Below are 26,615 nucleotides of genomic sequence, written 5' to 3'. Positions count from 1 at the left end.
GCAGTGAGCTGAGATCGCGCCACTGCACTCCAGCCTGGGCGACAGAGCGAGACTCCGTCTCAAAAAAACAACAAAAAAGACAGTTCAGAGGACTAGAGGTAATGATAATTTTTTTCATTAAAGAGAAATTTATCGGTAAAGCTGAGTTATGGGCTTTGTCAGATGTAATTACTTTTTGGACATTTAGTTTTTGACTTTTTTTTTTTTTTTTAATACTGTGTGTGTGCTTCGTGTATCTTGGTGAAAATCTTTGTGCCTGTAGCTTCTATTGTTGGTATATAACTTTTAAAAAACTGATTTCTTTTTATGTTTTCACAAGTGGAATGAATTCTAAGGCTGTGCTGTTTGTTAAAATAGAGTGTTTGAAGCCTTAGACTTATGATGTTATAGAAGCTAAACAGCGACTCTAAAGTAATTCAGTAAACAATTCCTCTTCTTCAAAGGCTCAGGGTCATGTAGTTTGCTAGTGACAGAATTGTAAGTAGAGCCTAATTTCCCAGCTGGTAGCTTGATGACATTTTTGGTATCTGTCCTTATTGAAATACTCTATGGGCTAGGGATTTGTAAAAATCCTATTCTTCTCTCAGACATTGTAGTTTCTTTTTTTTTTTAACTTTTAAGTTCAGGATACAAGTGCAGATTTGTTACATTGGTAAACTTGTGTCATGAGGGTTTGTAGTATAGATTATTTTATCACCCAGGTATTAAGCCTGGTACCCATTGGTTGTTTCTCTTGATCCTCTCCGTCCTCCCACCCCTCACCCTCCAAAAGGATCCAGTGTGTGTTGTTCCCCTTGTAGTTATTTATTTATTTATTTATTTATGAGATGGAGTATAGAGACGAGGTTCCACCATGTTGGCCAGGCAGGTCTCAAACTCCTGACCTCGTGATCTGCCCTCCTCGGCCTCCCAAAGGGCTGGGATTACAGGTGTGAGCCACCATGCCCAGCCTTCTGGTTTCTTTTATTGTCAATTTTTTCTCATACCTTAGAAATGAAACTGTCAGACCCTTTGTGATTTGTTGTTTACGTATATATTGGCTAATTATGGTAAATAGCACAGTTGAAAATGTTTTGCAAAAATTGAGTTTTTGTTTTGTTTTGTTTTTTGAGAGAGTCTCGCTTTGTCACTCAGGCTGGAATGCACTAGTGTGATTTCACTGCAACCTTTGCTTCCCAGGCTAAGGCGATCCTCCCACCTCAGCCTCCTGAGTAGCTGGGATTACAGGCATGTGTCACTATGCCCACCTAATTTTTGTATTTTTCGTAGAGATGGGGTTTTACCATGTTGCCCAGGCTGGTCTCAAACTCCTGGGTTCAAGTGATCTGCCTGCTTTGGCCTTCCAAAGTGCTGGGTAATTACAGGCAATAGCCACCTCGCCCAGCAAAAATCTAGTTTTTAAGGGCATCTTTAATATACTAATAGTATTCACTATTGTTTGCTTGTTCTTGTGATTAAAAAATAAGGGGAGAAAAGTTGTGGTTTGCTACCTTTCTAGTGGAGGCATACCTTGCATGTGGTAGATGATAATTAGACATTTGTTGAACTAAATGTGTGATTATGGCTCCCCAAAACTTCATCCCAGGGAAATGATGATAATGTGAATAAGAGGCTTTCCTCCAGTGGAATACCTAGATGATAAGTAGAAGCCTATATCCTGTTTTTACTCGATTGAGACTTTATCCGTATCCCCTGGAAGTTGTTTAATTTACCTACACCCAAGCTCTTTACCTGCATGTTGAAAACAGTTTGGAATGGACCCAAAGAAAGTTGTTACTAAGGCCTTTCTTTTTTCTCTCCCAGCCAGTCCTCTGGAATGAGGTGTTCAGTTGGCCTGGTGTTACTCATTTCTCGTTTCCTTCAGCAAGTATTTTTTTGAGGGTCTGTTATGTGCCAGGCACTCTGCTGGGATTTGGAATATAGAGATGAACAAAAGAGTGATAGGACCTATATTCCTTGAGCTTTTATTGACCAGTGGATTGTGACTGTTTGATGTGATTTTATTTTTGAGAGAGGATCTTGCTCTGTCACCCAGGCTGGAGTGCAATGGGATGATCTCGGCTCACTGCAACCTCCGCCTCATGGGCTCCAGTGATTCTCCTGCCTCAGCCTCCCGAGTAGTTGGGACTACAGGTGCACACCAACTTGGCTGGCTAGTTTATGTAATTTTTTGTATGTTTGTGGAGACAGGGTTTCACCATGTTGCCCAGGCTGGTCTCAAACTCCTGAACTCAGGTGATCTACCCGCCTTCCAAAGTACTGGGATTACAAGCATGAGCCACCATAATAATTTAATTATTATTTAAATAATTTTTAATTTAAAAAATTTAAAAATTATTTTAAAATTTAAAAATTTCTTTGCTCATTTATACTCAATGGACAACAAAATGTTTCTATATTCACAGAGAGATCGATGTCTTATTCTGATGAGTCTCGACTGTCGAATCTTCTTCGGAGGATCACCCGGGAAGACGACAGAGACCGAAGATTGGCTACTGTAAAGCAGTTGAAAGAATTTATTCAGCAACCAGAAAATAAGCTGGTAAGTATAGTATGTTTGGAAATATAAGGATTTTTGTGTTTCCATAATAAACTAGGTAATGCTAACTTGAGTAGTTTATGAATGGGGAAAGTCTGTGTTTTGATGATCGAGAACTTAATGCTCTCTAATATGTAATTTCTTTTTCTTCTTAAAGACAAGATCTTGCTCTGTCGCCCAGGCTGGAGTGCAGTGGCACAATCATAGCTCACTGCAGTCTCAAACTCCTGAATTCAAGCTATCCTCCCAGTGTGGCCTCCTGAGTAGCTGGGACTTCAGGCATGTGCCACTACACCTGGCTGAGGTGGAAGAATCACTTGAGCCCAGGAATTCAGGGTTGCAGTGAGATATGATCACACTTCTGCATGTCAACCTGGGCGACAGAGGGAGTCCTTGTCTCTTAAAACAACAACAGAAATGTAACAAAGTATAGGAAGGGTTAAATTTTTTTCTTCACTTTTTTTTTACACCAATTAAGAACTTGATATGGGCCAGGTGTGGTGGCTCATGCCTGTAATCCCAGCATTTTGGGAGGCCAAGGCGGGCGGATCACCTGAGTTCAGGAGTTTGATACCAGCCTGCCCAACATAGTGAAGCCCCATCTCTACTAAAAATATAAAATTAGCTGGGCGTGGTGGCACATGCCCGTAATTCCAGCTACATGGGAGGCTGAGGCAGGAGAATCGCTTGAACACAGGAGACGGAGGTTGCAGTGAGCTGAGATCACGCCATTGCACTCCAGCCTGGGCAAAAAGATTGAAACTCCATCTTAAAAAAAAAAAAAAAAAAAGAACTTAATAATGAGCAGGAGAAAATTAATGAAAATGGTCTAGTGAGGCAGATGACACTTGGATCAAAGCAAGTTTCTCCTCCTTCCAAATTTTATTATGAGAAGTTTCAAATATATAGCAAGTTGAAAGAATTTGACATTGAATGTATTAAACCCATCATCTAATTTTTGTCTTTAACATTTTACCCTAAATACTGCCTTGTCACATATCTCTCCATCTATCCCTCCATCCATCAGTTAATTTTTCAAATGGATTTCAAAGTAAATAAAACAAGCTTTTTGAGTTTTTTTTTTTGTTGATGATCACAGCTCTATGTTTCCAGTGGGTGAATTTCTTTCATAGTCTGAAAGGAAACATGACATTCCTGATACATGCCCATTGAGGACTGGGAATAATAAAGAAACTAAAGTACTGTTGAATTATAATTTGGAGGGGAAGACAAGTAAAAAAGTACACAATGCTATTCTTAAAAGTATAGAAATTTGAAGTTTTTATAAATGTGTTTTCTTTTAAAGGTACTAGTTAAACAATTGGATAATATCTTGGCTGCTGTACATGATGTGCTTAATGAAAGGTAAGTAACTAATAATAGTTCAGTTTAAATGACTAAAATATATTTTTAGAAATTACTTAATACACAAGAAGACAAACCCACTGGCTTTGTTTATGAACATCTATTGACATTTCAGTGGGTCTTGTCATTTTTATCTGCATTAATTTTGTGTTGATTACGGTTGAATACAATGGAATCCACTTGAAAAGAATATTTATTTTTTGAGCCGGAGTCTCACCCTGTCACCCAGGCTGGAGTGCAGTGGTGCGATCTCAGCCCACTGCAACCTCCACCTGCTGGGTTCAAGTGATTCTTCTGCCTCAGCCTCCCGAGTAGCTGGGACTACAGGCGTGCACCACCACTGCCAGCTAATTTTTGTATTTTTAGTAGAGACAAGGTTTCACCATGTTGGCCAGGCTGGTCTCGAACTCCTGACCTCAGGTGATCCACCCACCTTAGACTCCCAAAGTGTTGGGATTACAGGCATGAGCCACTGTGCCTGGCTGGAATATTTTATTTTTTTAATTTGCTAGTCTCACTGGATAACCGAGTCTTGACTTATGGAATGGCATAAACTCTTGATGCAGGCACAAATGAATAAAATTAGTTTTTGTAAACTAGAGAATTTGAAACTGCTTAGAGAATAGAGGTAAAAAGGAGTTTCCTTCTTTGGGTAAGAGTGGATCCGAACCATATATTCTCTGGCTGTTAGAGTCTCCAGAGGTGTGTGGTCATTTTTTGTTACGGTGATTCCCAAAGATTTGCAGTATTGGCAAGTACCCAAAATTTATCTCAGCTGGTCATAAACCTTAGTGCCTTTTGATGGTTTTATTTTATAGAGTTGCTTATTAAAGTTATACGTAAATCATTACTGTTATCCTTCTAAGTTTTTAATAGTATTTAACTATTACCATTTTTTATTTTATAGTCATTACATATGGGCTTTATGTAGAATGTAGTTATGTATAGTGTGTTTTATCTAATTATTTGTTGCTGCCCTTTTCTGAGAGTTATTTAATACAGTTTGAGATGGAATTTAGCGTTTTTGGGCCTTCCCTCACTGTTTGTAAATAATTGATTTTGTAAAAAGAAGGTAATGTCAGACAGATACTTAAGGGCAATGCAGGCTAGACAGAATGTAGTATTTAGAGTGGAGAAAATTTCAACCTTTTATATAGTTTGAATAGAAATTTAAAAAACCACTTAAGACATTCTTTTGTAAGATGTGTTACTCGTGTCATCATAGAAAACTTAAGCCTTTTATGTGTGTTTTTTGTTTGCATTAAAATAAACACAGTAGCAAATTGCTTCAGGAGTTGAGACAGGAGGGAGCTTGCTGTCTTGGCCTTCTTTGTGCTTCTCTGAGCTATGAGGCTGAGAAGATCTTCAAGTGGATTTTTAGCAAATTTAGCTCATCTGCAAAAGATGAAGTTAAACTCCTCTACTTATGTGCCACCTACAAAGCACTAGAGACTGTAGGAGAAAAGAAAGCCTTTTCATCTGTGATGCAGGTAAGAATGAAGGGGGAAAAATGCATGATGTACTTGGGAAGAAAATTGTCCCTTAACACATGTCCTTGGAGGGGAGCTTGAAGAAGGGAAACATAGAATAGGGGTTATCTACTGATAGGAAATATTTTTTAAAAATTCCTCTTTCTCAGTTTGAGTAAAGGATACACTGTTCAAGGATCAGTGCTACATACATATATGCATATATGTGGAGAGAGAGGGAGAGATTTCTTCTAAGAAATTGGCTTACACGCCAGGCGCGGTGGCTCACACCTGTAATCCCAGCACTTTGGGAGGCCAAGGCAGGCGGATCACGAGGTCAGGAGATCGAGACCATCCTGGCTAACATAGTGAAACCCCATCTCTACTAAAAATACAAAAAAAATTAGCTGGGCGTGGTGGCGGGCACCTGTAGTCTCAGCTATTTGGGAGACTGAGGCAGGAGAATGCCGTGAACCTGGGAGGCAGAGCTTGCGTGAGCTGAGATCGCGCCACTGCACTCCAGCCTGGGCGACAGAGCGAGACTCTGTCTCAAAAAAAAAAAAAAAAAAAAAAGGATACACGTTGAAGTTAGATTTGAAATAAGTTAGTTTTAAGATTTTTTTCCTCAGCCAAGCGCGGTGGCTCACGCCTGTAATCCCAGCACTTTGGGAGGCCAAGGCGGACACATCATGAGGTCAAGAGATCAAAACCATCCTGGCCAACATTGGTGAAACCCCGTCTCTACTAACAATACAAAAATTAGCCGGGCGTGGTGGCACGCGCCTGTAGGCCCAGCTACTCAGGAGGCTGAGGCAGGAGAATCGCTCGAACCCGGGAGGCCGAGGTTGCAATGAGCTGAGATCGCGCCATTGCCTGGGCAACAGAGCCAGACTCTGTCTCAAAAAAAAAAAAAAAAAAAAAAAAAAAAAGATTTTTTTTCCTCTTTGGTTTTTAGAAATGTTTTTTTTGAGATTGCTTAGGACCAGAATGATTTGCAAATTTGAAAATAGGAACTCCACTAGGAATGCTGGATAGAAGAGTGCTTCACATTTGTAGAGGGAGACGAACTAAATATCACAAGTTCTTTCTGAGCCTTTTGGTTTGCTAACGTGCCCCAAATTCTTATTCCAAATGGTATAAGATAATTATGTGTAAATGAATACCAGCTCTACTTAGTTCTATTTCACGTTTGTGTATCTGAATATATTAAAAAATCATTCCTTTTTTTTTTTTTTATTGATGCAGAGTCTCGCTCTGTTGTCCAGCCTGGAGTGCAGTGGCATGATCTCAGCTCACTGCAACGTCTGCCTCCCAGGTTCAAGTGATTCTCCTGCCTCAGCCTCCCGAGGAGCTGGTATTACAGGAGTGTGCCACTAGCCTGGCTAATTTTTGTATTTTTAGTAGAGATGGGGTTTCATTGTGATGGCCATGCTGGTCTTGAACTCCTGACCTCAAGTGATCCTCCTGCCTCGGCCTCCCAAAGTACTGGGCTTACTGTCATGAGCCACCACACCTGACCTAAAAGATCATTGATTTAGTTTTGAGTAAGATTTTAAGTGATTAAATTATGGTATTGATGTGTTTGGAATATCTGATATTAGGGTTTTTTTTTTTTTACTGTTCTTGATATGCTTTATTTTGGGTATGTAGTTTAAAAAATATAAAGGAAATATAAGGAATGTTCTTTTTTTTTTTTTTTTTTTTTTAAATAAAAAATGTAGTTTTAACTGGGCATGGTGGCTCACTCCTGTAACCCCAGCACTGTGGGAGGCTGAGGCTGGTGAATCGCCTGAGTCCAGGAGTTTGAGACCAGCCTGGGTAACATGGTGAAACCCTGTTTCTATCAAAAAAAAAAAAAAAAAAAAGGATAAAAAATAAGTCGGGCATGGTGGCATGCACCTGTAGTCCCAGATACTTGGAGGCTGAGGCAGGAGGATTGCTTGTGCCTGGGAGGTTGAGGCTACAGTGAGCTATGGTCAAGCTACTGCACTCCATTATAGGCAACCCTATCTCAAAAAAACAAAACAAAACATTTTTCCCCTTGATTATAGAGGTTTGAGAAAAATTTGAGGGAAGATTCAGAAAATTACCTGTAACTAAACAGAATGCCACCAGCTTGGGCTTATTCTGCATGCATAATTATGAACATTTTCCCAGCTCTTGTGAAAATTCTCACATTCATAGAAAGATAGATGCACCAGTAAAATAAATACCTGTAAATACGATAATAATTTCATAATATTTGCTTCACCTAGATTTACCAGTTACTAATATTTTGCCAGTTTTTTCTCACACACTTTTGTTGAGCATCTGAAAACCATACACATGATGACAGTTCACCCTATAATGTTTTAGTATGCATCTCCCAAGAATAAGGTTTTTCTTCTGTATAACAAGAATATTGTAATCATACCTAAGAAAATGAATTTTATTACGTATGTGTTCTATATTCAAATTTCTGTAATTACCCCTAAGATGTCTTTTAAATGATTTTTAGCATTGATAGTCTGTGCCTGTGTAGATTATAACACTGGCTATTGTAAAATAATGGTTTTCTTTTTCTCTTTTTTTTTTGAGAAGTAATCTTGCTCTATTGTCCAAGCTGGAGGGCAGTGGCACGATCTCGGCTCACTGCAACCTCTGCCTCCCAGGTTCAAGCAGTTCTCTTGCTTCAGCCCCCTCAGTAGCTGGGATTACAGGCATGTGCCACTGTGCTCTGCTAATTTTTATATTTTTAGTAGAGATGGAGTTTCATCATGCTGGCCAGGCTGGTCTTGAACTCCTGACCTCAAGTGATCCACCTGCCTCATCCTCCCAAAGTGCTGGGGTTACAGGTGTGAGTCACCACTGCACCCAGCCTAAAATGATGGTTTTCTGATTCTAGCATTTCTTTTATAAGATTGCTATGTAAAGCAGAGCTTTTCCTTTTTTAGGGAAAAATGTTTTTTAACAGCTGCAAAATAAATATTCTTTCAATGGAATGACAAATAATTATTTATTATTTTATTTTTGCCATATATTTATTTTAAAAATTTATGTATAATGGTAACCTGAGCCTGCATGTTTTTCATGTGTGGTGCCATACTGATCTTCTTTAATTTTAATATGAAGCAAGTATTAATATACTAAAGCATAAGTTATATAAAATTTGCTTTATATTTTGGATTGCAAAGTAATTGTTGTACTTTATAGAAAAGTTTCCCAAATCCATTTTACTTTTTTGTATTTGAAATTTAATCACAGATAGAATCTTAGAGCATTTAGGGATATTACAAACAGATGTTATTAAGGACCGATGTTAACTGATGTCAAAGGACTAATATTAACAAACATTGAAGAAGAGAAAACAGTATTTGTTTTTAGCTTAACATCTTAGTGGAGTGAAATATTTTCAATTTATTTTATTTATTTATTAATTATTATTATTTTTGAGTTGGAGTCTCGCTGTATTGTCCAGGCTAGAGTGCAGTGGTGCAATCTCAGCTCACTGCAACCTCTGCCTCCTGGGTTCAAGCAATTCTTGTGTCTCAGCCTCCCGAGTAGTTGGGATTTACAAGTCAATTTTTTTTTTTTTTTTAACTAAAACTACAGAATCTATTTTTCTTAGTCTCATACTCAGTTTTTTATGTAGTCACTTAGTAAATAATGAACCTAATTTGCTTGTTTTCTCCCTATTTTGTTGAATGTTCACGGTTTGTAACTTTTATTTTTAAGCTTGTAATGACCAGCCTGCAGTCTATTCTTGAAAATGTGGATACACCAGAATTGCTTTGCAAATGTGTTAAGTGCATTCTTTTGGTGGCTCGATGTTACCCTCATATTTTCAGCACTAATTTTAGGGTGAGTTCCTCATTCCGCTTTTCAGATCATGGGGTGAGGGGGATGGTTGTGTGTGTGAGGAACTGAGGAATCAGATGGAAAACAATGCCTCTGATCCTTTGAATATAATCAGTGGTATTTGAGGTTCCAGGGTTAAATACCGCATTTTTCTTTCTGACATTCATACCTTAAAATATTTGAAGAAAATAAACTATTTCATTGTTGTCAGAAATGTAGTTCTTTTATTTTCTTGCCCCTCTCCCGTTTCTAAGTTTCTAGAATGTCGAGTAGGTAGAACATAGATGCTCCTTTTAGGATCTTTTGGTGTGAAATGGTCCACAGGTGAATGGCAGTAATATCTTAAAATGATTGGCCCCCTCTCTCTTTGTTTCCATCAAGGATACAGTTGATATATTAGTTGGATGGCATATAGATCATACTCAGAAACCTTCGCTCACGCAGCAGGTATCTGGTAAGTCTTGCAGCGTATGCCAGTTATTTAAATACTGTCGGGGAGAAGCAGTGGTCCCCCAGTGACCATCTATCAATACCATTTCTTTAATAATGCAAGAAAACTAATTCAGAGAAATGTTTTATTGTAAATGAACATTACTTGTTAGCTAAATATATATTTTCAGAGGAAATTGCTAGTAGGTGGGTAGAGTAAGTACAGACAGGACTTACCCAAGTTATTTGTAGTGTGTACTGGTAGGAAAGTATATGGTAAGAATATATTGTAGTGGCAGTACCCTGAAGTGGACAATGGAAGATCCAAGTTATTTGTAACATTTCATTGTTTTTCTGGTTATTTTTTTAAAAAAGGAAATACAGGGTTAATTTGGAGAATTGTCATAAATGAGAAATGGTTTTGTTCCCCATTTTTTTGGAGTTAAGTGAATGACTAGCGTGGCTCATTTGCACATTTCAGCTTGTTTCAAGTGTCCTAGTTTTTCGTAACTTACTTGGTGGAATAAACTTTTGAAAATAGGATATTCAGGTGATAGTGGTCTGTTTTATTTTCACTGAGGAGATGAGTATACACCTTTAATGGTTAGTTGTGGCCCTGGGATTAGCCAGGCCAATGGTAGATTGTGGCATTTTAGTCTTAAGTCATGTGTAATGACAATATAGATATGAAATTTACTGAAAAAGTAAGGAAATAACATTTACATGTTAATTTCTGCAGAAATTAAAGAGGTATTAATTAAAGAGGTATTGGTTAATCATGATCAGCATGTTTAACAGTCTTAATTTTATGATATAGGACATGTTTTAGGGTATGCTGCTTGAAAACCAGATACCTCTTAAAACAAGCCTCTTATATTTTTTTAATTTGGATTTTTTGGTGTTTTTTTCCCCCCTACCCTTTCACAATTTCTTATACGATTCCAAGGGTGGTTGCAGAGTTTGGAGCCATTTTGGGTAGCTGATCTTGCATTTTCTACTACTCTTCTTGGTCAGTTTCTAGAAGACATGGAAGCATATGCTGAGGTGAGTATATAGAAAGCTGTTTCTTAAAATTTTGATTAAGAAAAAATCTTAAATTATGCTAGATTTATTTTAAAATAGCTCAGACCTCCTGACATTTAAGCAGAAATTACAAGCCCATTGCAGTATTTTAAACTTTTTTTTTTTTGAGATGGAGTCTTGCTCTGTCATCCAGGCTGGAGTGCAATGGCACGATCTCGGCTCACTGTAACCTCCACCTCCTGGGTTCAAATGATTCTCCTGCCTCAGCCTCCCGAGTAGCTGGGATTACAGGTACCCGCCACCATGCCCAGCTAATTTTTGTATTTTTAGTAGAGACGGGGTTTCACCATGTTGGCCAGGCTGGTCTCAAACTCCTGACCTCAGGTGATCCACCCGCGTCGGCCTCCCAAAGTGCTGGGATTATGGGCGTTAGCCCCCGTGCCCAGTCAGTATTTTAAACATTTATTTCAGTTGTGTTTAAGTTACCAGGAGAATTACTGGAGAGACTAAAAGAAACGTTGCAAGCTTCGTATTTCGCAAAGCTTTACATACTCTTGGTAGCTGGTATTTTTCTAAAGACATTTTTTGTTATTTATTTTTGTTTTTTGTTCCCAGTCTTTAGAGTCTTAAAGCAAATTGATGTTGTGTTATAAAAAAACACAAAACACCAAAAGCCCCTAAAGATTTTCCTCTTACATATGTACAGGAGATCTTGAATCGTACTTTGGAGGACAAGCCTTGGCTTCAGCCAGCTTTTGTGGCTGTACGAATATAGCATAGGAGCTTTAAGAGTGCTACTGAAGCCTCTGTTACTGATGCTTGGCTTTTCTGGCCCCACTGTCGTGGCTTAACTCTGTGCCATCTCTTACCTGAATCTCTTTGTGTTTCTCCCCTATTCAGATCAACCAATCAAGGTTCCCATAAAGATTTTAGCCTCATCTTGTTTTTTTCATCTTTGATGCTTGTAGTCAACAGGAATTCAGTACCTTTAGCTGTACTGATGTGTTTACTCTTTCCTAGAAAAGCAAGGAAATGTTTTGCCTCTGCGTTGTTTTTTCTTTGCCCCCACACCTAGAACGTCTTTTTTCACAACCCACGTTTAAAGCTGATCTACCTCTCATAAGCCACACATTCTAGTTTGTAGAGATGCTTCCCCTTGTTATCCTTAAGATCTAATTCTCTTCTGTTATTTCGGTGCTTAATTTTAGGTAGATGTATACATTGGTTCTAGTATCCCAGTTTTTGCGAATCTTGTCCTTTTCATATATCGTACTTCTTCAGTTACACATCTGTAGACCAGGTCTTATAACCTCCCTTTGCTCTTCATGTGCATGCTCTTGGTTTGGAGGACTTACTGTTGAGCTGAGTGGCTCAAAGAATACCTAGAATGAGATTTTTAGCCAAAAATGAATTCAGGAGTGGCAAAAGCTTCCGTCTTCATTTATACCTACATATAACTAGAGCATATGTGCTAGAATTTATTTTTCCCCAACAGCTTTCTGAGTTGATTTAAGAGATTATTTCCTTAATTTGTTGTCTGTTGGGTTTAATGATGGCTTTTTGAAATAATTAGGTAAAACCCATTTTTATATTTAGAGTCATGAATATTCTCATGGGCCAGAGTTCTCTTTCTAAAAGCCTAAAAATCTATTCTAAAATGAATTGATTGAAATATTTTAGAGGTTTTTTTTTGTTTTTTTTTTTAAACAATGTATTACTTATTAAGAATGCTGTGAATTCACATCCAGGACCTCAGCCATGTGGCCTCTGGGGAATCAGTGGATGAAGACGTCCCTCCTCCATCAGTGTCATTACCAAAGCTGGCTGCGCTTCTCCGAGTATTTAGTACTGTGGTGAGGAGCATTGGGGAACGCTTCAGCCCAATTCGGGGTCCTCCAATTACTGAGGCATATGTAACAGATGTAAGTGCTTTTGCGCATTTCAAGTGTCATTCAAAAATAAAATTGTTTTACACTGTAAATGCTTCTCTTTACATGGTGAACTGTTATTAATCCTTCATTTGTTTAGCATGTATGTAGGTATGTATATATGTATATATTGTCTGACTGCTTTCTTAAATAACTAGAAAAGTAGGGAATCCTGTTATATCTCATCCTCCTTTCATCCAACTCCCCTACCCTCCCATGACAAAAGGCCCTCTGAATTTTTAAGTCTTATTCTTTAGTTTTTAAATAATATTTATTATAATTTTACTTTTAAATTATTGGGTTTCCTTTTAGTTTTTCAACATACTACAAATAGCACACTATAGGAAAAGCCTCAGAAAGTAATCTTCTCTGAGCATAAGATGGAACTCATATGAAAACTTGTATACCTCTATATTCTTTGATAGCCTGATATCAAAGAACATAAACAAATTAAAAATGAAGTAGCTAGATTGCCACACTTCAGCAGCCTCAAACATTAGCTGCACTGTATGTAGCACATCCAATGAGGATTCAGTGGAAAAGACCCAAGAAATGAACCCCAGGCATTGTACTCTGCTTTGAATAATTAGGAGAAAGAAGCATGTGTGATACAGTCATAAAAGATTTAATCTAACTGATGAAAATTTTACTGTTAGGATAAAACTTGCTTTTAGGAGCATATACTTTTGCTGAACACGTTGCTGGATAAAATAGGATATTGATTATATAGATATATAAAATTTTTAGTAAGTTGTGTACTTGAGCAGAAATGTCAGAACTTAAAGATAAATGAAACCAGCATATTGGTATTTTAAACCAATATGGTTTCAAAATGGTTTAATATCTTTGCTTCATTTTTAATGTCTAAAAGGTGGTTGTTTGAAGACTGTACAGAGTTGAAATAAAAAGCCATTAATTCAGACATAAAATAAAAGGGAGATAATTTATAGGATAGGTGTATATTGATTTATGAGGATCTTTTAGGCCTTTGAGAATGGTAGAATGGTGGGTTTTTTATTTTATTTTATTTTATTTATTTTATTTGATTTTTATTTTTTTTGGAGCTAGAGCCTCACTCTGTCACCCAGGCTGGAATGTAGTAGTGCAATCATAGCTCATTGTAGTCTTGAACTCTTGGGCCCATGTGAACCTCCCACCTCACTAAGCCCTACAAGCGAGTGTCACCATACCCAGCTTTTTTTTTTTTTCTTTTTAAAGTGGGGTGGTGCCATCACGACTCAGTGCAGCCTCTATCTCTTGGGCTCAAGTGATCCTCCCACCATAGCTCCTGCTAATTTTTTATTTTTGTAGAGATGGGGTCTCAGTGTCTCCCAGGCTGGTCTTGAACTTTTGGCCTCAAGCAGTCTTCCCACCTCAGCCTCCCAAAGTGTTGGGATTATAGACATGAGCCACTGTGCATGGCCAAGAATGCTTCCCCCTCTGCCCCCATTCTTTTGTTTCTTTTTTTTTTTTGGAGACATGGTCTCTGTTGCCGAGGCTGGAGTGCAGTGGTACGATCTTGGCTCACTGCAGCCTTGACCTCCCAGGCTTAAGTGATCCTCCCACCTCAGCCTCTCAAGTAGTTGGGACTACTGGTGCGAGCCACCATGCCCAACTAATTTAAAAACAAATTTGGTAGAGATGAGGTGTTGTTATGTTGACATGGCTGGTCTCAAACTCCTGGACTCAAGAGAACCTTCCAGCTAATCCTCTCAAAGTGCTAGGATGATAGATGTGAGTCACTGTGCCCAACCTCCAAGGATACTTTTAATGAAAACTATGGGTAGACTAAACAAAATCCTATATATATTGGTTGTTAAATATAGAAATATTTTTTAACATTTGCTCTGTTTTCTCCCCTATTTTATTAGAAATTTAGTACACAATTATTGGCCATTATAGTTAAGTGGGAGATTTTGTTTGTGTGTGTATTGGAAATAATATGATTTTTGAAGATATTATGTGGTAAGCATGAGAATGCTTATCTTTCAAAAGAGACCATCAGTAGATAGAAACTTTAATAAGCTTCAAGTGACTTGTATGTTTAGTTTTCAAAGATTGATTCCCAAAAGCCCAAGAGCTAGCTTGTAGTATGTGTGGGCAGGCTATTCCCATGCTGTCAATACCATTACTGTCATGGTGTATTTCATGATAAAGATTCTGAGCTTCAGCCATTTAGTGACATTGGGAGAAACGAAGTTGGGTATATGGGAAATAGAGGATGGCAGATTCCATTTCCTGTCATAATAGCACTTTAGGATTTTTTAGTCAAGATCATGCTTACATACTGTACTAAAGATATCATTATTATTCAACTACTGAGAACTAGAATATTAAGAGACTGCTGGCAAGGCAAGCAGTTAATTTTCAGTTGAAATTGCTTTAAATAAAAAGTATTTTCTTGCTTTGTGGAAGCACGTGAATGTTTTTAAAAAGCTGCTTGTTTTCCCCATTTACAGGTTCTGTACAGAGTAATGAGATGTGTGACGGCTGCAAACCAGGTGTTTTTTTCTGAGGCTGTGTTGACAGCTGCTAATGAGTGTGTTGGTGTTTTGCTCGGCAGCTTGGATCCTAGCATGACTATACATTGTGACATGGTCATTACATATGGATTAGACCAACTGGAGAATTGCCAGACTTGTGGTACCGATTATATCATCTCAGTCTTGAATTTACTCACGCTGGTATGTGAATTATTCTTTTCCTTTTTAATGTGTTGGTTTATTCAGGCCCTTAAATTGATATGTAAGAAATTAAGGGCTTTGTCTGGGCATGGTGGCTCATGCTTGTAATCCCAGCGCTTTGGGAGGCCAAAGCAGAAGGATTGCTTGCATCCAGGAATTCTGGCACAGCTCGGGCAATGTAGTGAGACCCCATCTGTACAAAAAGTCAAAAATTAGCTTGGTGTAGTGGCGTGCACCTGTAGTCCTAGCTACTCGGGAGGCTGAGGGAGGAGGATCGATTAAGCCCAGGAACTTGAGGTTGAAGAGAGCTCTGATTGTGCCACTGCACTCAGCCAAGGTGACAAAAAAGGCCCTGTCTCCAAAAAAGAAAAAAAATAAGGGCTTTGCTTTATTATATATTTTTTTAGAGTACATTCATCAGTCTTATAATCTATGCTTTCATTTTAGTGTCTATTTACTTTTATTTTTAATGCAATTTTTTTTGAGACAGGGTCTCACTCTGTTGCACAGGATGAAGTGCAGTGGCATGATTTTGCCTCACTGCAGCCTTGACCTCTTGGGTTCAGGTGATCCTCCCACCTCAGCCCCGCCAGGTAGCTAGGACTGCAAGCGTGCACCACCACACCTGGCTAATTTTTTGTATTATTTTTGTAGAGATGGAGTTTTGCCATGTTGCCCAGGCTGGTCTTGAATTCTTGGGCTCAAGCAATCCACCTGCCTTGGCCTTCAAAAGTACTGGCATTATAGGCATGAGCCACTCTGCCAGGCCTCTATTTTTAGTGGTTGATAGCTAGTCTCAGTGTAGCTTTACTCGTTTTTTTTTTTGAGGAAACATTGCTCTACGCACCAGATTCTTTCTTTTTTTCTTTTCTTTTCTTTTTTTTTGGGTCACAGGATCTTGCTGTATTCCCCTGGTTGGAGTGCAGCGGTACAATCAGAGCTCACTGCAACCTCAAACTCCTGGGCTCAAGTGATCCTCCTACTCAGCCTCTCGACTATCTGGGACTACAGATGCATGCCACCATGCCTGGCTAACCTTTGTATTTTTTGGAGAGAAGGGGTCTCACTACATTGTCTAGGCTGGCCTCAAATTCTTGGTCTCAAGTAATCCTCCTGCCTTGCCCTCCCAAAGTGCTGGGATTACAGGTGTGAACAATCATGCCTGGCCTCCTTTAATTTCTTTTTTTTTTTTTTTTTTTTTTTTTTGAGATGGAGTCTCGCTCTTTTGCCCAGGCTGAAGTGCAGTGGCGCAATTGTATTTTTAGTAGAGACGGGGTTTCACCATGTTAGCCAGGATGGTCTCGATCTCCTGACCTCGTGATCTGCGTGCCTTGGCCTCCCAAAGTGCTGGGATTACAGGCGTGAGCCACCGCGCCTGGCCGGCCTCCTTTAATTTCTTAACCGTAAATATCCTCCCCCCACTTTTATTATGGACATTCTGAAGCACATAAAAATAGGGAGCATAGTATAATAAATTTGTACATATTTAACACTCAGTTTCTATAATTAGAAAGAAATGGCCCATCTGGTTTCATCTAGGCCTCTTTGCTATCCTTTCATCTCCAACTGGGTTATTTTAAAGCAAATTCTAGATGACATTCTGCTGAGCATTTCTGCCAGAATTACACCTCTTTTTGCTAATGTGAAAAAATGCCCATGATAACTGTAAAATACGTGTGTCTTATTTAGGTGTCTAAACACTTTAATGTCACAGTATTAAGGCCTTAAAATATAGCTTAGATATATTTTTCTAAATTAAAAGACTTTATTTTTTAGATATACAGAAAATTGAGCAGAAAACAATGAGTTCCCATATACCTTCTTCATCCCAACAGTTTCTCCCTCATTAACGTATTGTGTTAGTGTGGTACATTTATTACAAAGGAGCGAATATTGATATATTATTATTAACTAATTTTCTAGTGTACTTTGTGTTATGTATTCTGTGGACTTTAACATGTGTAATGACATGTATCCCCTATTACCAGTATCATACAAGATAGTTTCACTTCGCTAAAAATCTTTTATGTTCTACCCACTCCTTCCTCATTCCCTCTCCCCATTCCTCCCTCCCTCCATCTTAAGCCCATGGCAACCCCTGATCTTTTTACTGTCTCTGTCGTTTTGCCTTTTCCAAAATGCCATGTAGTTGCAGTCATATAGTATGTAGCCTTTTCAATTGGCTTCTTTCACTTAACAGTGTGCATTTAAGGTTTCTCCATGTCTTTTTGTAATTTGAGAAGCTCATTTTTTAAAAATTTTATTCTTTTAGATTGTTGAACAGATAAATACGAAACTGCCATCATCATTTGTAGAAAAACTGTTTATACCATCATCTAAACTACTATTCTTGCGTTATCATAAAGAAAAAGAGGTAAGTAATACATTGATAATGAATTTTGACAACTTGAGTGACTGACGAGTTGGACCTAATATTGCTTACTAGGCTATATAAGTGAAATTGAGTGAAATGTGAAATGTTTGATTTAGAATATAGTGATTGTATTTGTTCTTTTAAATTTATATTTCTTGATAATCATACTGAATGCTTTCATGAATGATGTGCCAGATACTCTTTTCAGACTATGCATCTTTTGCTGTTATTAAATTTATTAAATTTTCATAAGGGTAAAACAAGTTGACACATTTATAAAGTTATAAATTAAGAAGTACTGTATACTTTGTAAACAAAAATGACTGGCTTTTCAACCACCCCCTAGTCAAATCCACCACAGACTTTCCTGGTAGATTTAAGAAACCCAGTCTTAAACTGCTGTTTGCATATGTTTTTTGATGTTGATTATTTAAAAAAAAAAAAAAAGAAACGGCCATTTCGGAAATTTCGTATTGACAGTTTTCATTTATAGTACTCTTTATTTGTGATAAAACTTTATGGATTTGAAATAGCATACTGATCTGTGTCAGTTTTCTGATTGGTTTTTAAAAAATTAAAATATTAAGTGCTACGGACAGTGAATTGATCAATCTTAAATTTATTTGTATCATCAGCACTAATACAGATAGTGATTTATTTTCCATATAATTTTAGAAGATTTGTCTTCCATTTATCGCTTCCTTGAATTTTTTGTTTTTCAGGTTGTTGCTGTAGCCCATGCTGTTTATCAAGCAGTGCTCAGCTTGAAGAATATTCCTGTTTTGGAGACTGCCTATAAGTTAATATTGGGAGAAATGACTTGTGCCCTAAACAACCTCCTACACAGTCTGCAACTTCCTGAGGCCTGTTCTGAAATAAAACATGAGGCTTTTAAGAATCATGTGTTCAATGTAGACAATGCAAAATTTGTAGTTATATTTGACCTCAGTGCCCTGGCTACAATTGGAAATGCCAAAAACTCACTAATAGGGGTGAGTCTTTAATTGTAATGACTTTTTTTACCCACAGTTAAGCCTTTTCTCATTACATATTTATGTATTTCACTGTCATGTCAACATGTCTGCAGAATCACTGTGTGTAACAAACAGCCATATTTAAGACATGCCTGGATAAATAAAATTGGTAGGAATGTTTTCTTGCCATTATATTTAACTTTTCTTCTTCTTTTTCCTTGACAAATCTTGATGAGTTTTTTATATTAGTTTTGTTTTCTAGAAAATGTCTTATGAATTTCTCCTATTTGCTCTAGCGTGCTTATAGAAAATGTCAGTGTTTCTTACAGCTCAAATTTGTATAGTTGTTTTAAAATGCGGTCTCTTTCTTCTTCCTCTGGTACTTTTTTCTTTCTGTCTACTGAAGTTAGTTCTTATACATGGTCTTATATTTTGGCTGTCTCTTTTCCGTAGGAACATTCATACAGGTTGAATATTCCTTATCTGAAATACTTGGGACTGGAAGTGTTTTCGATTTTGGATTTTGGAATACTTTTTTTTTTTTTGGAGATGGAGTTTCACTCTTGTTGCCTGGGCTGGAGTGCAATGGCGCCATCTTGGCTCTCTGCAACCTCCGCCTCCCGGGTACAAGCGATTCTCCTGTTTCAGCCTCCCAAGTAGCTTGGATTACAGGCATACGCCACCACACTTGGCTAATTTTTTTGTATTTAGTAGAGATGGGTTTTCACCATGTTAGCCAGGCTGGTTGTGAACTCCTGACCTCAGGTGATGCACCTGCCTTGGCCTCCCAAAATGCTGGGATTACAGGTGGGCACCACCATGCCCAGCCGGATTTTGGAATATTTTTGTAACACTTACTGGTGAGCATCCCTAATCTGAAAATCCTAAATCTAAAATGCTCCAAAATTTGAAACTTTTTGAGCACCAGTATGATGCCCCAAGTGGAAAATCCCACACCTGACCTCATGTGATGAGTCCAAACTGTTGTATGCACAAAATTATTTAAAATATTGCATAAAATGACCTTCAGGCTATGAATAGAAGGTGGCTATGAAACATAAGTGAATTTCGTGTTTAGACTTGGGTGCCATCCGCCACATATCTCATTTTATATATATGCAAGTATTCTCAAATCCAAAAATATACGAAGTCTGAAACACTTCTGGTACCAAGCATTTTGAATAAGGGATACTCAACCTGTAGTCTTTCTTTTGGGGTGGGGGGGGGTGGGAAGGGTTTTTTTTTGTTTTTTTTTTTTGGAGACAGAGTCATGCTGTTGTTGCCTGGGCTGGAGTGCAGTGGTGCAATGTCGGCTCACTGCAACCTCTGCCTCCCGGGTTCCAGCAATTCTCCTGCCTCGGCTTCCTGAGTAGCTGAGATTACAGACGCCTGCCACTAAGACGGGCTAATTTTTATATTTTTGGTAGAGACTTGGTTTCACCATATTGGCCAGGCTGGTCTCAAACTCCTGACCTCAGGTGATCCACCCGCTTCAGCCTCCCAAAGTGCTGGAATTACAGGCATGAGCCACCGAGCCCAGCCTGTTTTTTTTTTTTAAGTAATTTGACGTGGTCCTGCTCTTGATTTATATTTATTGTTTATGGTTTGTGTATTTCTTCTTCCTATTGGATCACACAGAGTTGAAAAACATTATTTTTAATAGAAAGTAATAGGTGTAGGCTGGGCACGGTTGCTCACACCTGTAAACGCAGCACTCTGGGAGGCCAAGTCGGGCTGATCACTTGTGGTCAGGAGTTTGAGACCAACCTGGCCAACATGGTGAAACCTCGCCTCTACTAAAAATAGAAAAATTAGCTAGGGGTGATGGTGCACACCTGTAATCCTAGCTACTTTGGAGGCTGAGGTAGGAGAATTGCTTGAACCCAGGAAGTGGAGGTTGCAGTGAGCTGAGATCACACCACCACAGTCCAGCCTGGGCGACAGAACCAGACTCTGTCTCAAAAGGAAAAAAAAAAAAAAAAAAAAAAGAAACAAAGAAAGAAAGTAATAGACGTAATTAGGGAATAAGTTTTTAGGAGGAAAAAGGTAAAACTTGATGTTTGCGCTTGCATGTGCTCCGTGTTGTTTGATTGGATTGCCTTGTATAATTCCATAGCTGCTTCGCTTATTACCAGTTACAGCTTATGTTTGAAGTCACAATAAACTCTTCTTCAAACACGAAAGCTTGATTTTTGAGGAATTCACATTATTTACAGATTCAAAGATGTTTATGTCCTGTACTCTAGAAATAAGGAGAAAGTGGGTGAGGATGGGTCAGTCAGGTGGAATGGAGTGTCTTGGCAGTGTAAAGGAAAAAGATGGATGGAAAAGGTGTAGAGTGGCAGGGTGTGCCTTTGTTTCCTTAACCAAGGCACCTTGCCATTTGCAGTATGTGGAAAATTGAGGAAATACAGTCTACTTCCCCAAAAGGCACATACAAAGGGCTTTGTTTAGACCAGAGATCAGCAAACTATGGTTCATGGGCCAAATACAGCCCAGCACCTGTTTTTTGTTTGTTATTTTAAATGTATAATTCACTGATTTTTTAGTATATTCACAGAAGTGTACAACCATCACAACACTGGCACCTGTTTTTGTAAAGAAAGTTCTCGTTGGGCTGGGTGCAGTGGTTCATGCTTGTAATCCCTTGGGAGACCGAGGCGGGCGGATCAGCTGAGCTCAGGAGTTCAAGACCAGTCTGGCCAACATGGTGAAACCCTATCTCTACTAAAAAAATACAAAAGTTAGCAGGGCATGGTGATGGGCACCTGTCATCCCAGCTACTTGGGAGACTGAGGCAGGGAGAATTGCTTGAACCCTGGAGGTGGAGGTTGCAGTGAGCCGAGATCGCACCATTGCACTCCAGCCTGGGCAACAGAGTGAGAGACTCTGACTCAAAAAAGAAAGTTTTCTTGGAACACAGGTACTCATATTCCTGTGTTTTGTATGTGGCTGGTGTTTTGTTTTGTTTTGAGAGAGAGTCTTAACTTCGTCATCTAGGCTGCAGTGCAGTGGTATGATCTCGCGTCACTGCAACCTCTGCCTCCCAGGTTCAAGCGATTCTCCTGCCTCAGCCTCCCGAGTAGCTGGGATTACAAGCGTGCGCCACCATGCCCAGCTAATTTTTGTAATTTTAGTAGAGATGGGGTCCCGCTGTGTTGTCCAGGCTGGTTTCAAACTCCTGGGCTCAAGTGATCTACCCACCTTAGCCTCCCAAAGTGCTAGGATTACAGGTGTGAGCCACTACACCTGACCTGTGGCTGTTTTATTACTGTAGCGATAGATGAGGAGTTGCTGCATTGCATAGAGATGCTATATTGCATGCAAAGACTTTACTGACTTCACAAAAAAGTGTTTGTCCCAGGTGTAGTGTACTAGATCCCTTCCAATCTGTAATTTTAATTTAAAAATGTCCAAATAGGGACCTGTTTTGAAGGATAAACTCTGTATGCTTGTGCTTATTTTGGAGAAACCATAAACTTACTTTGTTTTGTACATGATCAGATGTGGGCGCTATCTCCAACTGTCTTTGCACTTCTGAGTAAGAATCTGATGATTGTGCACAGCGACCTGGCTGTTCACTTCCCTGCCATTCAGTATGCTGTGCTCTACACATTGTATTCTCATTGTACCAGGTACTGTATTTACAAATTTTTCTTAAGAACCCCACAAAACATTTTATTTTTTTAATGGATAGATTTTAAAGATGTATGTTGATTTAACTTTGGACTTGCTTGCTTTCTTTGATTAAAGATGAAAAGATAATCTGTGCTTTGTCTTTCAGGCATGATCACTTTATCTCTAGTAGCCTCAGTTCTTCCTCTCCTTCTTTGTTTGATGGAGCTGTGATTAGCACTGTAACTACGGCTACAAAGAAACATTTCTCAATTATATTAAATCTTCTGGGAATATTACTTAAGAAAGATAACCTTAACCAGGACACGAGGTAACAGATATTATATAGTATGAACTATTCCTAACTTTGTTAATTTGCCTTTATAATTTGAGAATAAGAAATGTGGATTACAAAAAATTTAAAAAAATGTGGATTATAGAGGTGAGGTAGAGCAGCTTCTTTATTGTCAAACACCTTATAATTTGGTTTTATTATTTAATCTAGGTTTTCTTATTCTTTCTGAAAAGAAATACATGAAAAACCTCAATCCCCACCCCCAGTGTTTCATAGAAGAATATATAGATTTTTAATATTCTTTGCTTTTTTTTTTTTGAGACGGAGTTTTGCTCACTGCAACCTCTGCCTCCCAGGTTCAAGCAATTCTCCTGCCTCAGCCTCCCAAGTAGCCGTGATTACAGGTGCTCGCCACCACACCCAGCTAATTTTTGTATTTTTAGTAGAGATGGTGTTTCACCATGTTGTTGGCCAGGCTGGTCTTGAACTCCTGACCTCAGGTAAGCCACCACACCCGGCCTCTTTCCTATTATCATGCTGCGTTGGGAGGTTTTCTTAAAAGGCAAACAACAATTTTGGCAGTAATTTCTATAGTTTCATTTTTTATTTTTTATTGTTTGAGATGTTTGAAAAACCAAGAGAAAACCAATGTAAGAAGACTAGGCTTTTAACGTTTTTTTTGTTTTTGTTTTTTTTAATGTACAGTCAATTGTATATTTTGTATTTCAGGAAACTGTTAATGACTTGGGCTTTGGAAGTAGCTGTTTTAATGAAGAAGTCCGAAACATATGCACCTTTATTCTCTCTTGCATCTTTCCATAAATTTTGCAAAGGCCTTTTAGCCAACAGTAAGACTCTGTTTTCTTTTTCTGTTTTGTTTATCAATCCTTAAAAGGGTCTTTGGTAATGGGAGATGGTCATCAATCAAGCTCTTTTCCTGACCTGAAGATGTGTAATCCTCATTTTAATGACAGATACACAGTCTTGATTTTTTTTCATTCTTAGTATTAGAAAAATGTTTTGAAGTGGTTGTCACATTTTTAAGCTTACGTGAATGTTTATAGTTTGCATATACTTTTACATTTTCTCTCAGAAAAAGTTTTGTGTGATGACCCGTCAGTTATATTACATGGGTTTTGTTGAATGTATCATTTTTCCAAATGTGACAGTCAATGAGGATTCTGGACAAGAACAGTGCCTAGTCTATAGCAGGCACTCACTCTTTGTTGAATGAATGAATGGATTCAGATAATTATGACAAACTGGGATATAATTTCTTTTGGCCAGCTGAAAGTAACTGTCTTTTAATGTTTAATAGCTCTCGTCGAAGATGTGAATATCTGTCTGCAGGCATGCAGTAGTCTACATGCTCTGTCCTCTTCCTTGCCAGATGATCTTTTACAGAGGTATGAAATTAAGATCATGTCTTTTGACATTAACCCTAATAACCTGGAAATGTTAACACACCTGCTTTGTCTATTTCATTCCTTCATAGATGTGTTGATGTTTGCCGTGTTCAACTAGTGCACAGTGGAACTCGTATTCGACAAGCATTTGGAAAACTGTTGAAATCAATTCCTTTAGATGTTGTCCTAAGGTATAACAGTTGTTTTGGAGCAAAGACATTCTGTTATATTTACAGCCTCTAGTGGTTGTCTACTTTAGGAGAAGACAAATCACCTATTAGAGCATTAATGACACATCTTTTATGGCCCTGCTTGTCAATGATTGAAGTGATGTCAAATAATCAAATTTTGCAGGTCTGCAAGAAAATTAAAAATTTTTAATGAGCTTTATAGGCTCACAATAATTAGTATGGAATAACTCTTATAGTGCCAAAATATGTTTCTTAGTAGCTCAGATATTTGAAAAACTAAACAGTAATCTTTTATTGTTTTTGATCAAGTTGATTTGGGAACTTTAAGAGCCTAAACTTGATCCTTTTGTAATACATAAGCATAGTGATTGAGTTTTTATGTTCACATGTTTGATATGCCTCCCTCAAATCCTCTTATGATGTCGGCACATTACCCATCTGAGGTGAATAAAAAAAGGATCTATAGTTGTAATCACATCTCTGTATGCATTTTAAAGTCTCAATTTTACTATATTTTTGCCTCCAGTGAGTTAATAAGTAAATAATCCACTTACAGTATGTGCTAACCTTTTAAGCTAAAACATTTTGCATAACAACAACTTTATTTTCTGTCTACAGCAATAACAATCACACAGAAATTCAAGAAATTTCTTTAGCATTAAGAAGTCACATGAGTAAAGCACCAAGTAATACATTCCACCCCCAAGATTTCTCTGATGTTATTAGTTTTATTTTGTATGGGAACTCTCATAGAACAGGGTAAGGCATTTCTCTGACTGTTTTATGTGGGAAACATAATTTTAAGATTCCCTTGACTTTACATGCAGTTTTGAAGAGAAAATATGTTTGGGGGTGGCAGAGTATCAAGTAACATTCTTCTCATATGGGTTATTTTAGTTTTCATCAATAGGAAAATTGCTTTGAAGATAGCATCTGTAGAAACAAAAATGGGCTTTGAAATTGAGTAATGAAATGTGGTTAACAGTTAACTGATGTGATGTCATTAACACTTTGGGGAATAGGGTGGGGGTGGAGATATTCTAGAGATGCTTAGTTGCATTGAATGAGTTTCATTCCTGACTGACATGAGCCATTTACCCTAATCATCCTTCCACACTGTACCTCATCCTGTTAACTATAAAAGACCTCAAAATGAGAGGGGGGGACATAATGCTTCTCAGTTTCATAGGTTTTGCCTTTTTTGGAGTAGGGAAAATTACAGTTCCTTATTCCCATTCCCCTTGCATTTTTTTTTTCATTATTAAAATGAAGTTGTCATTGTCTTTTAAATATGAAACTACTATTCCCAGGAAGGACAATTGGTTGGAAAGACTGTTCTATAGTTGCCAGAGACTGGATAAGCGTGACCAGTCAACAATTCCACGCAATCTCCTGAAGACAGATGCTGTCCTTTGGCAGTGGGCCATATGGGAAGCTGCACAATTCACTGTTCTTTCTAAGCTGAGAACCCCACTGGGCAGAGCTCAAGACACCTTCCAGACAATTGAAGGTAACTCACTCAAGCTTTGTGATGTGAATACTTTCAAAGCCTTATTAAGAAATAATGGATTTTTAAATCTTTGTTAAAGATTTGAGAGTATATGATTTTTTTGAAAAAAAGTCAGTAATTTTCAGGTATGTTTGTTAGAATAAGCTTTCATTGAGTAATTGCATTGGAAATATGTGTTTTTTTCCCAAAACTTATGAGAGTTGTGTGGAAAAAATATATATTTTTTCCCCTAAAATGAAAGATGTTTCATGTTGGGATTTTTTATTTTTAAATGATGGGTAGACAGAGGATACTTGATAAATGTGAATTTGTCATAAAAAATTCACACTTATTCTAAGAACTTTAAGATTTTTAAAAATTCAGAATGTTGTCTTTGATTTCAGGTATCATTCGAAGTCTCGCAGCTCACACATTAAACCCTGATCAGGATGTTAGTCAGTGGACAACTGCAGACAATGATGAAGGCCATGGTAACAACCAACTTAGACTTGTTCTTCTTCTGCAGTATCTGGAAAATCTGGAGAAATTAATGTATAATGCATACGAGGGATGTGCTAATGCATTAACTTCACCTCCCAAGGTTGGTTTCCGTGAGATAGTGTTGTTTTATAGCAGTTTAATGGTCACAGCTGGCAGTATGTGCAGAGCTGAAGTCACAATAGACTTGTGTATTTGGTTTATATATAGGTGAGGCATCCTTACCTACAAATTGAACCAGTCCTGAGCTTTTCTTTCTCTTATCGTAAAGGTCATTAGAACTTTTTTCTATACCAATCGCCAAACTTGTCAGGACTGGCTAACGCGGATTCGACTCTCCATCATGAGGGTAGGATTGTTGGCAGGCCAGCCTGCAGTGACAGTGAGACATGGCTTTGACTTGCTTACAGAGATGAAAACAACCAGCCTATCTCAGGTAAAGTGGTGTGTTTGAAATTCATTTTAAGTCTGTTAATAAGAAAAACATGGTTTAATTCCT

At 38.1% G+C, this 26,615-nt stretch overlaps 1 protein-coding gene and 1 non-coding gene across 6 annotated transcripts in view; both read left to right on the top strand.

The window, feature by feature from the left end:
- Nucleotides 1-26,615, top strand: part of SMG1 (SMG1 nonsense mediated mRNA decay associated PI3K related kinase) — a 114,801-nt gene that overhangs the window by 31,327 nt on the left and 56,859 nt on the right. For all 5 annotated transcript variants that reach the window (XM_054452962.2, XM_054452961.2, XM_054452964.2 and 2 more), the window contains 19 exons: nt 2,406-2,542; nt 3,846-3,904; nt 5,181-5,394; nt 9,088-9,213; nt 9,592-9,664; nt 10,586-10,683; nt 12,411-12,584; nt 15,050-15,274; nt 17,547-17,648; nt 18,371-18,640; nt 22,127-22,257; nt 22,407-22,568; nt 23,262-23,380; nt 23,851-23,938; nt 24,028-24,129; nt 24,748-24,888; nt 25,440-25,639; nt 26,023-26,219; nt 26,388-26,552. In XM_054452962.2, coding sequence (XP_054308937.1) covers nt 2,406-2,542; nt 3,846-3,904; nt 5,181-5,394; nt 9,088-9,213; nt 9,592-9,664; nt 10,586-10,683; nt 12,411-12,584; nt 15,050-15,274; nt 17,547-17,648; nt 18,371-18,640; nt 22,127-22,257; nt 22,407-22,568; nt 23,262-23,380; nt 23,851-23,938; nt 24,028-24,129; nt 24,748-24,888; nt 25,440-25,639; nt 26,023-26,219; nt 26,388-26,552 — 2,783 coding nt within the window. The remainder of the gene's footprint in view (nt 1-2,405; nt 2,543-3,845; nt 3,905-5,180; nt 5,395-9,087; nt 9,214-9,591; nt 9,665-10,585; nt 10,684-12,410; nt 12,585-15,049; nt 15,275-17,546; nt 17,649-18,370; nt 18,641-22,126; nt 22,258-22,406; nt 22,569-23,261; nt 23,381-23,850; nt 23,939-24,027; nt 24,130-24,747; nt 24,889-25,439; nt 25,640-26,022; nt 26,220-26,387; nt 26,553-26,615) is intronic.
- LOC129016426 (small nucleolar RNA U13) lies at nt 24,470-24,573 on the top strand. Its single transcript, XR_008494821.1, has one exon. It is a non-coding gene; the product is annotated as a small nucleolar RNA U13 (small nucleolar RNA).

The sequence above is a fragment of the Pongo pygmaeus genome, chromosome 18 (assembly GCF_028885625.2).
Source record: "Pongo pygmaeus isolate AG05252 chromosome 18, NHGRI_mPonPyg2-v2.0_pri, whole genome shotgun sequence".
Lineage (NCBI taxonomy): Eukaryota > Metazoa > Chordata > Mammalia > Primates > Hominidae > Pongo > Pongo pygmaeus.
This window is presented reverse-complemented; position numbering and strand designations above follow the sequence as displayed.